This window comes from Benincasa hispida, chromosome 8 (genome assembly GCF_027475165.1).
Source record: "Benincasa hispida cultivar pf3 chromosome 8, pf3_genome.v1.1, whole genome shotgun sequence".
Taxonomy (NCBI): Eukaryota; Viridiplantae; Streptophyta; class Magnoliopsida; order Cucurbitales; family Cucurbitaceae; genus Benincasa; species Benincasa hispida.
Window position 1 is genome coordinate 9,557,794 of NC_143485.1, and position 14,927 is coordinate 9,572,720.

Here is a 14,927-nt window from a genome sequence, read left to right on the forward strand (position 1 = left end):
TAACTTGTTTCCTGTGAGAAAGTACAGACATGATTAGCGACATCTGAATCTATTATCTAGGTTTTATTGTTTTCCACTAAACATGCTTCGATAACAAGTAAATCGTATTCATCTTGTTTTTCGAATTTTTCATTTTCATCTATATAGTTCAAAACTTTAGATGATTTGGGAGATCGAGGCATCCTATGTTAAAACCCTTTTAGAACCATTAACCACTGTAATTTGTATGTCGATTCGATTTTACTATTAACTAATTCGAAAGCGAGTATTCTAGAAAATTTTGACATGTTGAAAATTTTAAACAAATTCTAATTAGAAAATTGAAACTAAATTGAAAGTCAAAATTTTTAAGCAAAACAAGTAATAATGTACCCATAACCATTATTTATTTGCAACGATACTATAATGAGTCGGAATACGTGCTACTGAGGAATAGTCAGATACTCTGTCACTAAGCAAAACAATTTTGACTAAACACTACCTCCAAAATAACTCTTATTCTTGTTGTCGTTTAGTTACTGTTTCATTCAGAAATTACTAACACTTTAGTAATTTTGTAAGTATAACCTTCCGATTTCAGATGTCGGAGGTCGACCCCAACTATGCTACCGAAATGGAGAGTCAAAGTTGGGAATGAACCTAAGAAATCTTATTCATTTATAGAGTTTTAGTTGTTCCAAATTTTATGTTACAATCCTCCGAGGGGATAGCCGCCGTCTGCCTAAAGCAAACCAGTAGGTGCAACATAGGAATCTTACGGTCTAAACTGACGGAAGAGACCGCAGGATATGTTGACACATATCATTTACTCACTTACTATGAACTATTTCCCCCATTCACTTTGCTCTTGACTCATACAAACACTTTCCGAATTGAGCAGCTGAGGTATAATCGACACGAAGCATTGTATGGATCTCATGGTGTGAATTTTGTAGGGACGTGAAAGTTGAAATCAAATGTATCATATACTTGATTCTTATATTTGAACGACTTCCCCTTATTCACCGGAATCCAAATTTATGCAAATACTTTCCGAATAGAGCAGCCAAGGTATAATTGACATGAAGTACCGCTTAAATCTTGACTGTGAACTCTTAAGGACATGGGAGTTAAAAATAACGTATCATATATGTTATTAATCTCCCACTGAAGTGTTCTAATAACTTTATCATATAAGTTATTAAACTCCCACTCAAATGTTCTACTATTTGGGTAAAATTAAACTTAGGTTCTTTTCGACTAATTAAAACAACCTAAGTCTAAGTGGTTTTATCCAAGTATAACGTTTATAATTAGATTTCAACCTACAATGTCTAGGTGATAAACTGTTTTATTACCTTACACCACTCATGCATGCTTATAAAAACCGGTGAACAACACTCAATTTAAGACACATGTCAACTTTTAATTGATCCTAAATTTGATGATTTTGGAATTTCGTCATTGATGTGGCGATCCGTGATTGATTCGAAATTTCTCCTCCAACAATTTTCTTTTCAAAAGTACTCAGAAACTATTTTTAAGATTTATTGGAGAATAAATTATTCAAAAAATAATAAAATTAAATAAAATATATGTATAAATAATTATATTATAAATAATAAAAAATATATTTTAAAATTAATAATAAATTTAGATAGGTAGATTTATTTAAAATATATTAGATAACTATAGCTAATACAACATATAAAATTTTCATTTATTTGAATCAATCAACTCAAAGCGCACGAATTGAATTGTGTCGATGGATTTTGAACACTTCTTATCCAAACCAAGCACCTTTCGCAATTCCATTACCCCAAATTATTCTCAATCCAACTTCCCTCTTTCTCTGTTCTACCCTGATTCAAACCGAAGCTTCATCCCCTCTCTCTATAGTTTCCATCTTTCCTTCCATAGTATCTCTTCCTTCTTGTTTGATTCCAGTCGCTGCAGCTTCCTCCCCCTTTGTCAATTACTTTTGGTTTGAGTTGCGAAATTGCAATTGGGGAATGTGTGGAGGACAATGAACTACGAGCCCATCCAAGTTCATGCAGCGGTGACGACTTTTCAATTTAAGTTATTGATGCTAACAACTTGAATTGGCAAAGCGGTGAATTGCTTATGTTCTTCTGTTTGCAGCGTCATCAGCATGTAAGAACCTTCTCCTTTTTCCTTCTGTTAACATGTTTTTCTGCTTGTTTTTCTTTCTCTTGATTCCGATTTCTCGAGTATTATCTGACGGGAAAGTATGAATCCACAAAGAAGAAGGAACTCTGACCTTTATTTTTATTATTTTCAATAGCTTTACCGTCTTTCTAAATTGAGAATTTGTGATTTCAGAGAACTTTGGGTATTTGAGAGTTTGTTATAGCATTAGCTTTCTAACAAAAGAATTGCTCAGAGACTCGACTCAGGCTCTAATGAAAAGGACTGGGGACCATCGAGTTGTTAAGACGTAGAATAGAACGATTGATTTGAATGGTTTGTAATAAAAGTGTAAATTTCTATACGTGAAACCCTAGATTAAAGGAGAATGAATTACAAATTCAAACATACTAATTGAACTGGTATTACTAAAAGGGATAGGGGCTGAGTCCAGTGCCCATCATCCCCTTTCAAACTCATGGTCTGGGTAAAACTCTTAGTTTCCTTCTACCAATCTACATTCTACCTCAATGGTCTAACAATCTACGTTCTGTTCTTTTGATGATGCATATTCCATACTTAATTCTTTCAACTTCCCTCCTGTGCACAGAATTTTGATCTACCTCAATGGTCTTTTTTAATGACCCAGAGACGGGATTGCTTTCAAGGCAAATATAATATCCACAGGAAAATATATGGTTGTTTTGGTGGGATCGGAAATTGGACAAGTTGAAATGAATCAATGGCCTTGATTGTTATTCCATAGTCTAGGACTCTAGTGTTACTTTTACATACCCCGAAATCCTGTTTTTAGGGCTTGCCAGCTGCGGCATTTTCTTTTTGATGAAAAAACCAACCTTTTTAATGGAAGAATACTAGGGGTTTACAAAAAGGAAAGCCCCCACCATAAATAGCCGAACTAAAACAAAAAGGTTCCATTATGGAAAATTAACCCTTGAAGTATAATTGCCAAAAAGTCTTAAAAACTGAAGCCCAAAGACTTGGAACCCAATAGGGGACCGTACTTCCTCATTAGGTCTCTCAACCCCTAAAGATTTTCTTGTTCATCTCAACTGAAAGGCCCTACAAAATTGCACAAACCCCAACAAGATACAAAAAATGCCCTTTCTTGCAAAAGATGGGCGAAGAAGAATCTCTTTTCTCATAGAGCTACACTCTCTAGATTAGGCAAGATGAAATCGAATGCCTGAAAGAGACAATTCCACACCAGAAAAGCATAGTTACAACTCCTAAAAGTGTGGTCGAGATGCGAGATCTTGGATGTTGTAGATTTTGACTTGGTTGAGGGCATATATGGTTGGGGTTCATTTGATTTTTTTTGGAAAAAGAAATAAAACTTTTCATTGATGTAATGAAACTAGTCTAATGTTCAAAGTATAAAGAGACAGATTTAAGAAACAACTAAATGTTTAACCCGAAAATCCTAGGATCAGTAGATGCACTCGGCATCTCAACTAGGTTGACACAACTATAGCACCCTCATCACGTTACAATACAAAACAGTCTCATAATGAAACCAAGAGGACATGACTACAGTGAAGAAATAAAAGCGTTCCAATTAAGGCTAATGTCTTGAATAGAATAATCAGTAAAAAAAACTTCGATTGGGAACTTCACGAAGAAGCTAATAAACGAGTAGAACCAATACGTTCCATCCAATCCTAAGGCTTATCATGAAAAACTCCCTGATTATGTTCAAACCAAATTTCTGAAATTAACGCTTTAACCGCATTCAACCAAAGAATCTGAGCTTTAGGTGAGAGGCTAGGGCCAACCAAGATTTGCTGCATGTTTTCTTTAGTTGTTTTCCCAAAAATTCAAGATAAATTGAAGGAAAAAAATCTTCCACCAACATTTCCTTGAGTAAGAACACTCAAACAAAAGATGCTGAAGGTCTTCTCTATTTACTAGACACAAGGGGCATATGGAAGGAGATAAACATTGGTCCCGGAGCTTGTGCTGTAAAGTGTCTGAGCAGTTTAAAGTCCTAAAAAATAATATCCAAATTAACAAATTAATTCTTTTGGGACTCTTGGATTTGGTTGGGGTTCATCTGAGATAGATATGGTAATGCTTAGTGTTCTTTAAAGCTCAAGGCACAATAAAGCGCAATAGTTTTATGGGCATTCAGGATAAAGCGAAAAATTTCTTTGTGGCCAATGTCTTAGCGTGCATTCGGGATTTTTTTTGAGAGAGATAGAAGTGAAATTTGAATAAAATATGTTAAAATCACTTTTAAAAACATGCTAATTTCATGCTTTTTTAAAAGCAGTATCCTATTAGCTTTTAAATTCTTCTAAAACTAGGTAGAACTTCTAATGAATATTTAGTTTTCAATTCTATACTTTAAAAATAAGATTTATTTTATATATCTATCTATTTCTCCCTAATCAAATCTATTTTCTAATTTTCATGAGTTGAATGCATCAATTTTATTTAAATAAAGTATACCATATTGATATTGGTCTTCTAAAATAAAGCTATTTCCTTTAATATTTAAAAACTAATCTATAACAAACAAAACATATCATTCTAAACAATCATTTAAAATTTTAAATTACAAAAAAATAAAAAGTTATTTATAAGTCTGTTTTAGTTGTTATATCTAAAATAAGATTTATTTAACAAACACTATAACCTACTTTTTCAAGTTTAAGTTGAAATTTACCAAACACCAATTTACTTCATTTGACAGCTAATTTTTCTAGAAGCACAGTTGTTAATTAAAAGCTGCCACAACAAACTAAGCCTTAATTTTGTCTAGAGCTCTTTTTTGTTTTTGTTTAGTTACTAGTGTTGTCCTTTGCCCAATAGGGAAACAACGAATGTCACTACCCCTCCTTTCTTTGATAAGAGAGTTTGATTTTAGGATCAAGATTAGAGATGTTCACATTTGGAGCTCTAATCCTTTTGGAGGTTTCTCATGTAGTTCCCTTTTTCGTAGTTTGTTGGACCCTTCTCCAGTTAGGGATTATGTTTTCTTGGCTCTGATTAAGTTCAAAGAAGGTTGAGTTCTTTGTCTGGCAAGTGTTGCACAATTGGGTTAACTCTATGGACCGACTCTTGAGAAAGTTACCTTCATTGATAGACCCGTTTTGTTGTATTCTTTGTCAGAAAGTGGAGAAGACACAAACCATATCCTATGGAGTTATGACTATGAATGCTCCATTTGGAGTTTCTTTGTGGACATGCTTGGTTTACAATTTATCAGTCAGAGATTTGTTGGGGATGATTGACGACTTCCTTCTCCGTCCGTTTTTTCAAGGATAGAGGTCGTTTCTTGTGGTTTGCAGGGATGTGAGCCTTATTATGGAATTTGTGGGGAGAGAGGAAAAAATAGTGTTTAGAGGGTTGGAAAAGATCCTAAAAATGTTTGGTTCCTTATTCATTTCCATATTCCTCTTTAGGTTTTGGTGAAATTTTTTTGTTATTACCTGTTGGAAATAAGGGGCTTTGTTAATAGTTTATAGCCCAGGGGTATTTTAGTATTTTACTTTATCCTAGATTTATTTCCTTTTTTATTTAGGGCTTGCTAGAGCCTATAAATATGACTTCTATTGTAACTTTCATTGTGTGTTAAAAATAATAAAAGAGACTCTCCATCGTAGTTTTTTCACCCTGTTCTAGGGTTTTCCACGTAAACCTAGTGTTCTCTATTTTCTATCTTTTAACATGGTAGTAGAGTGTGGTGATGAAACCCTAGTCGCCATCCGCGAAAACCAATTGGTGCAAGATAATCTTAATTTTGCACCAGCCCTACTATTGCCGATTCTGACCACCGATGCTACTGCTGCCAATTCTGCCGCCATCGATACCGTTGTTGTTACTGCTGTTCAAGTCGTGGTTAATCGGTAGCTTCAGTCCTTGCATATCTTTCCAACTCTAGCGCCGCTGCAAACCTTTGATGGAAACCCTAGCGCTGTCGCCCTTTTTCACAATGCCGCAGACGTTCCTCCCTTGTTACCGAGAGCTGTCGCTGCCTATCCCTCCAACCTCACTGCCAATAGCCGAAACCTACACCTTGAAGCCGAGATTGGTGAGTCGTCTGCCTACCACAGAGGTAAATCCCCTGCCGCGGCAACATTGGGAATCCACGACTCCTTTCCCTTTCAGCTGCAAACAACTTATCTGTAGCTGCCAGACCTTCCTCATCACGAGCCGCCTAGTTATAAACATAAGGTTCGATTGGTTTATCTTCAGTAATGGTTCATCAATAGTTAGTTAATCTTCAGGCAAGTTTTCAGCAATAAATCGTTGGTCTTGGGGTAGCCCTAGGTGCTTCCACAAACTTAAATTCTAGTAAAGTGAATTCTAATATTCCTTTCGGTCTACCAATGTATCCAGAGAATTCGGTAACCTCTTTCCCTGCTTTAACTATTCCAAACTATTTGGCTGGATCTATGGGAAATTCCATAGGGTTAATTACAAGAGAAAAGTTGAATGGTCAGAATTATTTCTCCTGGTCTCAGTCCATTAAAATGACTCTTAAGGGGCGTCACAAGTTTAGGTATTTAACTGGTGTGATACCAAGACTTAGGCCAGGGGATCCTCAGGAGTGCATTTGTAAAGGAGATGACTGTCTGCTTCGATCACTGCTGATTAATAGTATGGAACCTCAGGTAGGGAAATCGTTGTTGTATGCTGCGACTGCTCGAGATATATGGGGTGCAGTTCAGAAATTATATTCTAAGAGGTAGAATGCGTCTTGTCTTTACACTTTGCATAAACAGGCTCATGAGTCAAACAGGGGACAATGGATGTCAATTCATACTTTATTGTCCTTAATCTGGTAGGAGATGGACCTGTGTCAGAAATTATCTGGGATTGCCCTTGTGGAGGTGTTCAGTATTCCAAGATTGAGGAAGTCGATCGTGTCTATGATTTCCTAGCTGATTTGAACTCCAAGTTCGATGCAGTGTGAGGTCGTATATTGGGACAGAGGCCTATACCTTCTCTTATGGAAGTGTGTTCTAAGGTTCGTCTGGAGGAAGACAGAGCCAGTGCTATGAACATCACGATTGTATCTGTTACTGATTTTGCTGCTTTTAGTACAAAATTATCTGGTTCTGATAGTGACAAGGAAAATGGGAAACAAACCCCGGTGTGTGAACATTGCAAGAAGCCCTGACATACAAAAAAAATTGTGCTGGAACTTACATGGCAGATCACCGAATGGTAAAAGACGTCCTCCAAATGACAAGTCCAATCCTGGTCGGGCTCTTACGAATGAATCTACGAGTGTCCCCCAGTCACAACCTCAGGTGAATTGCCAAAGTGACCCTTGTATCTCTTCCCTTGGGGCTGTTGCTCAATCAGGTATCTCTCGGTCCTTAAGTCTCCTTAGCATAAATGGTAAGAAACCATGGATACTTGATTCAGGGGGCTATAGATCATTTGACTAGATCTTCTGATAATTTTCTATCATATCTTCCGAGTGCTGGTATTGAAAAGATTTGGATTGTAGATGGGTCCTTTGCTCTTATTGCGGGCAAGGGTCATATTTCTCCGTTTGATGGTTTAACTTTATAGAATGTGCTGCATGTACCCAGAACATCTTACAATTTACTATCTAATAACTAGAGATCTGAATTGTCAAGTTGCTTTCTCATCAGACAATGTTTTCTTTTAGGACTTGAGCTCGGGAAGATGATTGACACTGCCCGTCACAATAGGGGACTTTATGTCCTTGATGATGATGCTTTCTTTAGGAACTGTTATAGAACTAGTTTGTTGTCTTCTTATTTTTCAACTTTAGAAAAAGATTGTATGTTGTGACATTTTTGCCTTGGTCATCCAAATTTCAAATATATGAAATTATTTCCTCATTTATTCAATAAAGTTGACGTCTCTTCTCTATCTTGTGATGTGTGCATTCGTGTAAAACAACATAGAGTCACCTTTCCGTCTCAACCTTACAGACTTTCTCAGCCTTTCACCCTTATTCATAGTGATGTTTGAGGTCCCTTAAGTATTACCACCTCTTCGGGGAAACATGGTTTGTGACCTTTATTGATGATCATACCCGTCTTACATGGGTTTTTCTCCTCATTGATAAATCTGAGGTTTCATTGGTATTTCAACAATTTTACACCACAGTTGAGATTCAGTTCAACACCAAAATTGCTATTCTTCGTAGTGATAATGGTTTTGAGTTCCTTAATAATACTCTTCATGATTTTCTGTCTTCTAAAGGCATTGTCCACCAAAGCTTATGTGCCTATATACCTCAACAGAGTGGGGTGACTGAAAGAAAAAATTGTCACCTTCTTGAGGTTGCATGGTCTCTCATGCTGTCTACTTCACTTCCATCTTACTTATGGGGGGATGTAGTTTTGACTGTAGCTCATCTTATTAATCGAATGTCTTCCCGTGTCCTCCAATTCCAAACCTCTCTTGAATGCCTCAAGGAGTCATACCCTACCATGCGACTTATTCCTAATGTTCCTCTTCGAACTTTTGAGTGCACAGCCTTTGTCCATAGTCATGGCCCTAACCAAACTAAGTTCACCCCTCGTTCTCAGAAATGTGCTTTTCGGGTATCCCCTTCACCAATGAGGTTATAAATGCTTCCATCCTTCTTCCCGAAAATACTTCATCTCCATGGATGTAATGTTCCTTGAGGATAAACCTTTCTTTCCCGTTAGTCATCTTCAGGGGGAGAGTACTAGTGAAGAGACTAGCTGGTCCACATCTTCAGTCCCCACTGACCTTCCTGAACTCCTTCCTGAACCCATCTGGAGTACCCATGACACCATTCTACCCACTAAACAAATCCCTTGGATAACCTACCATACGAAGAATCTCAGAAAGGAAATGGTGTCCCCTATTGCTTCGTCAGCTTCAGTCCATGAATATGAACCAATGCAATCTCAAGGTACTACTGGCCCTAATAATACTAACTTGTGTGTTGAGGATGATATTGTTGATTTGACTGAATATGATAGGAATGATATGCTAGTTCCAAAGAATAACAGAGTTGCAAGTAGTGATGAGACTTCAACAGAAACACAAGAGAGTGAGATTTTTCATCAGGCTGGAAAATGTAATCAAAATTCCATTACAGATGAGGAATTAGGCAAACCAGAGGATTATGATATCTTTCTTGACATGCCCATTGCATTGAGAAAGGGTACCAAATCCTGCACCAAGTACCCCATGTATAGCTGTATGTCTTACAGTAATCTGTCTTTTAGGTTCAGGGCGTTCACTGCCAGCCTTGATATAGTAACAATACCATATGGCTATGGAAATTCTTGAGTGGAAGATTGGCGTCATGGAAGAAATGAGAGCTCTCGAAAAGAATAACACGTGGGGCCTTGTTGCTCTTCCCAAAGAGCATAAAACAGTTGGGTGCAAGTGGGTGTTCACTCTGAAGTATAAATCAGATGGAACTATAGACAGGTACAAGGCCAGACTTGTAGCAAAAGGGTTTACTCAAACTTATGGGATAAATTATTCTGAGACTTTCTCCCCTGTAGCGAAGTTAAACACGGTCCGAGCCCTTCTTTCTGTTGCAGTTAATAAAGACTGGCCTCTCCATTAACTTGATGTGAAAAATGCATTTCTGAATGGTGAATCAGAAGAGTGTATATGAGCCCTTCAGGTTTTGAAGCTCAGTTTGATCATCAGGTTTGTAAACTCAAAAAGTCTTTGTATGGTTTAACAATCCTCGAGAGCGTGGTTCGACAGGTTTACTACCTTTGTTAAGTCCCAAGGTTTCACTCAGGGACACTCTGATCATACAATGTTTACAAAAAGGCCAGTATTTGGGAAAATTGTTGTTCTAATTGTGTATATTGATGATATTGTTTTGTCAGGAGATGATGGTGTTGAGATTACTAGGCTGGAAAAGAAAATGACCAATGAGTTTGATATCAAAGATCTAGGGAATCTAAAGTATTTCCTTGGAATGGAGGTGGCAAGATCAAGGAAAGGGATCTCTGTCTCACAACGGAAATACACTCTTGACTTGTTAAAAGAAATAGGTATGACTGGATGTAGATCTGCTGACACTCCTATTGAATTCAATGTGAATCTAGGAGATTCTGTTGACAAAGTTCCTGTTGATAAAGAGAGGTATCAACGTCTATTGGGAAAACTGATTTACTTATCTCACACTAGACAAATATTTCCTATGCTGTCAGTGTTGTTAGTAAGTTTATGTAGGTACCCTACGAAGAACATATGGAAGCTGTGAGTCAAATTCTGAGATATTTGAAAAGCTCACCAGGTAAAGGTCTGATGTTCAGAAAAACTGACAGGAAATGCATTGAGACTTATACTGACTCTGATTGGGTAGGATCAGTTATTGATAGAAAGTCTACCTCTGGATTTTGTACTTTTGTGTGGGGTAACCTAGTTACTTGGAGAAGTAAGAAGCAAAGTGTTGTTACTAGAAATAGTGCTGAAGCTGAATGGAGAGCTATGAATTTGGGAATCTGTGAAGAAATCTGGTTGAAGAAAGTTCTGTCTGATCTACACCAAGATAGTGTTCTACCTATGAAACTCTATTGTGATAATAAAGCGGCTATAAGCATAGCCAATAATTTTGTACAACATGATAGAACTAAACATGTGGAGATTGATAGACACTCTATAAAAGAGAAACTGAACAATGACAGTATTTGTATTCTGTATATTCCATCTAATCAACAAATTATTGATGTTCTCACCAAAGGGTTACTTAGGCAAAGTTTTGACTCATGTGTTAGCAAGTTGGGTCTAATTGACATCTATGCCCCAACTTGAGGGGGAGTGTTGGAAATAAGAGGCTTTGTTGATAGTTTATAGCCCTAAGAGTATTTTAGTATTTTACTTTACCCTAGGTTTATTTCCTTTTCTATTTTAGGGCTTGCTAGAGCCTATAAATATGACTTCTATTGTAACTTTCAACGTGTGTTAAACATAATAAAAGAGACTCTTTATTGTTATTTTTTCTCCATGTTCTAGGATTTTCCGCGTAAACCTAGTATCCTCTATTTTCTATTTTTAACATTACCCAATAGGTCTTATTTTACAGTTATGGAGGCCTTTTCTTTAGCATCCTCCTCTTTGGTGGGCTTGTTTTTTAGATCCCTTTTTTCCCCCCTCAACTAAAGGTTGTTTCTTCATTTATAAAAAAAAAACACAATATAAATCATGCTTGATTCAGCCATGACTATGATTGGCTAGAATTCAACTATTCAAATTTAACCATTTGCGAACAGTTTCTAGATAATGGTTTTTATCAAGTGCAATCTACATTTTAGTTTTCTTGTTTCTGTAAAAGGACATGTGAGAGGGGTGTATTTTTCTTAAAAACCCATTTTTAATCTGGCATCTTGTGTTTGGAAAGAAAAGGTTGTCCAAACTCAAAACGATAATATATCTCCATAGTCTTGGTACAAATGCAAGCCTCTCTCTTCAGATTTTTCCTTTCCCTCCCTCTCAAAATCTCCAAAAATCCGTAGATCATTAAAATAGAACCCATTGTTAGAAATCCACAACACTACCGTCTTGTGCAATACTTCAGTCTTTTGCTTGAGATTTTACAATGTTTGGGTTTGGTTTTCTCGTGAATGTTGTGATTTCCGTTTTTACCTCTCATTGTGGATTATTACTTTTTACTTTGAGATGGAAAATTCGCTAGGAAAACATTATTAAACCGTGTGAGGGTTGGATCTTCCTTTTGAATGAATTTGGGGTATCAATTTCTCCCTAATCGAGTGGATGCTTGAGTTTTGCAAATCCTTGCGGGTATGATGTCTAGAGGAAAGGCTAAAATTATTTGGAATTTCATGGTTAGAGCTCTTCTTGAGCTGATTTGAATTATAATAGAAATTGCTTTCCAAGAACATGTTTTATGCTGCAAAGTTGCTGGATTCATGGGTTTTGTTTGAATACCGCTGCCACAATAGTTGATCGAATTCATCTGGGTCAGTTTGAAATCTTGCATTTCCATTTTTGTTTTAACTTTTAATTGACTCGGATACCCTTGAAGAAGCATTGCCCTCATTAGTCATGTTAATGCCTTTAGCATTTGGTTTTACTGCAGATGAGAATCAAATTTCAAGAGGAGTGAATAAAGAGATGGTCCCCAGATTTCTAATTCAGCGTCTAACACCATACTTCGCAGCACGTATTCGAGAGAACCAAAGGCTTCTTAGCTCTTCTGTTTTAGCTCATCAAGAAACCTCTTCTTCGTTGATAACTCCATCTGTGGGCATTGATACCATCCACATGACAGATAATTGCATTCGGGTATCCCATACATTTTATGTAATCCTTTTTGTGCAAGTACCATATGGATTAGAAACTATTCATCTATTTCATTGTCATCATTGTTTTAGTTCTTGATTTTCTGGGTTATCCTCATTTTGTGCACTATTTGGGCCAATAATTTCTTGGTTTTAGGATGTCAATGAACCATTGCCTTTTATGCGCTTAAAATTTGAGTGGAGGATTTGAGATTTGGGCATTTGCTGTCATATGTGATGCCCTAAAACGAGGCATAAGTTATGATGCCAAAACTGGAGAAATGTTAAGAATAATATGGTGCCAGTTGCAGTAATTGTCTTATTCTTAATTTTTTAAAAACTTTACTTGAAAGTTGGAATGGATGAAAGGAACTGAGACTTATAAACTTAGGAATGAACTCTTCATAACCAGATGTATGATGTATTGTCTGTTACCAAAGGGCTAAATTGCTTGATGAGTTTATGTTATTCATAAAAAGAATATATCAGTAAGATAGTTCTGCAGCATTCGTACTATCATTTTTCCACGGTTTTCCTGCTGCATGTGTTTGCAAGGGTTGAATAATGAAGTTCTTACGAAGACCGGTCCTGATTTACTTTCTGCTGAGCCTTGACATTTCTTGCAGAGAATGAAGGAATTGCAAGAACCTATGGAAGAAAAGATGCTTCGTTTGAGTGTAGAAACTGGGGGATGTTCTGGATTTCAATATGTTTTCAATTTGGATGAGAAAACCAATCCAGATGACAGGTCTATAAACTAGCTCAAACTCGCTGCTTATTTAAGATTTTCACCTAAAGATTGCCAATGATTTTTGGTTTCACTTTTTAAAACTTTACCCTTCTCTCTCCTTTCATGTTTGCAGGGTGTGTGAGAAGCAAGGAGTTAAATTGGTAGTTGATAATATCTCATATGATTTTGTAAAAGGAGCAACAATTGATTATGTTGAAGAGCTGATTCGTTCGGCTTTCGTTGTGAGTGAAACCTATATCTCTGCTCTACCATTGTTGCTTAGATATGTTTATTATTTGGAAAAAATATCTTTTTGGTCTTTAAGTCTTGGGTCTAGTTTTCGTTTGGTCCTTAGATTTCGAAATGTTACACTTTTAATACTTACGTTTTGAGTTTGATTACTATTTTAGTCTTTAGATTTTAAAGTATCACTTTTAGTCCTTAAATTTTGAGTTTTGTTTTAATTGGGTCCTAGGTTTCAAGATATACACTTTTAAGTTTTAACCTCTATTTTGTAGTAGTGTATGCACTATAGTCTTTGGTGTTAATGTCTATTAATTAATTTAAATTAATTATGAAGTAAAATTTTAAAATTAATTGTAATAGTGATGGAAAAATAGTGAAAATCAATTAATTATAATTTCTTTAATTCTTTTTAATTAATGTTTGAAAGTGAGTGTTTAGTGAAAAATCGAGCTTTAAAATGTAAGTCTTGAAACCTAGAGACGAAATTGAAATAAAACTTAAACTTTAAAGGTAAAATTGTAACATATTGAAACCTTAGGGACTAAATTGGGATCAATCTCAAAACTCTTTTTTTTGGTAAAAGAAACAATTAATTGATATGTATAAGGGTTTTTCCCAAGCAAAGAAATTACAATAAGGATTACCAATTATTGACTAAAAATGATAAACTGAAATGGGTGAAAAGGTGTTTTAATTTACACCAAGAAAAAGCAATAGACAAAACAAACTAAAAAAAACCGAGCACTAGAAGAACAAGTATCGTTAAAAAGTCTTCTGTTCTTTTCACCCCATATGCACCAAAGGAACGCACGGATAAAGGCCAACCAAATCACCTTCTTAGTACTACTAAAAGGATGACCCACTAACATTGAGGCCAAAGCATCAGAAATATTATTAGGACAAGGGAAAGACCAACAAAAAACAGGCAAGAAAAGATCCCAAAAGCTGGTAGCAAAGAACAGAGGAAAAATAGATGAACCAATGACTCAACATGCTTGTGACACATATGGCACCAAGAGGGAGAAAGAGACATAAGACATACGACGCTGCAAATGGTCAACAGTATTGATGGCACCCAAGCTAAGTTCCCAAAGAAAGATTTTAATCTTCTTTGGATATCTATCTTTCCAAATTGCGGAATAAAGGTCAGTCAAACCTGAATCCAGATCACCCACAAGATCAGCTATAAGAGATTTAATAGTAAAACCCATAGAAGGATCAAGTGGCCACAACCAAGTATCAGGGGGGAACACAAGCGAATGGATGCCAGATGAAGGGATAATGAAACTCATTAAACAATCTCCAACTTAGTAAGATTATGACGTAAGTTCAAATTCCAAGCAGATGTATAAGAGATCCAAGCATTAGCAACAGTAACTTTAGGTTGCTGCACAAGACGAAAGAGACGTGGATAAAGTGTTGGCAAGGACACCACGACTAAGCCAAGAGTCGTGCCAGAAAGACGTAGAAGAACCATCACCAATACAACGTCTTATCCGATTGGCAATCAGATCGATAAATTGACAAATGTACCTCCAAGGAGCTATGGAAGAACCACCAAAGATTGG

At 36.3% G+C, this 14,927-nt stretch overlaps 1 protein-coding gene across 3 annotated transcripts; it reads left to right on the forward strand.

Annotated features, from left to right (window-relative positions):
* Positions 1-1,726: 1,726 nt before the first annotated feature.
* Positions 1,727-14,318, forward strand: LOC120083591 (iron-sulfur assembly protein IscA-like 2, mitochondrial). Of its 3 annotated transcripts, XM_090315987.1 has the most exons (6): positions 1,796-2,133; positions 9,966-10,224; positions 10,315-10,378; positions 12,182-12,387; positions 13,010-13,131; positions 13,247-14,318. In XM_090315987.1, the coding sequence occupies exons 3-6, from the start codon at positions 10,333-10,335 to the stop codon at positions 13,503-13,505; spliced, it is 633 nt and encodes a 210-aa protein (XP_090172113.1). In that variant the 5' UTR covers positions 1,796-2,133; positions 9,966-10,224; positions 10,315-10,332; the 3' UTR covers positions 13,506-14,318. The 3 variants fall into 3 exon arrangements, with proteins under 3 accessions (XP_090172114.1, XP_090172113.1, XP_090172115.1); XM_090315988.1 differs by lacking the exons at positions 9,966-10,224; positions 10,315-10,378 and having other exon boundaries at positions 1,727-2,133; XM_090315989.1 differs by lacking the exons at positions 9,966-10,224; positions 10,315-10,378 and having other exon boundaries at positions 1,800-2,133; positions 12,164-12,387.
* The last annotated feature ends 609 nt before the right edge of the window (positions 14,319-14,927 follow it).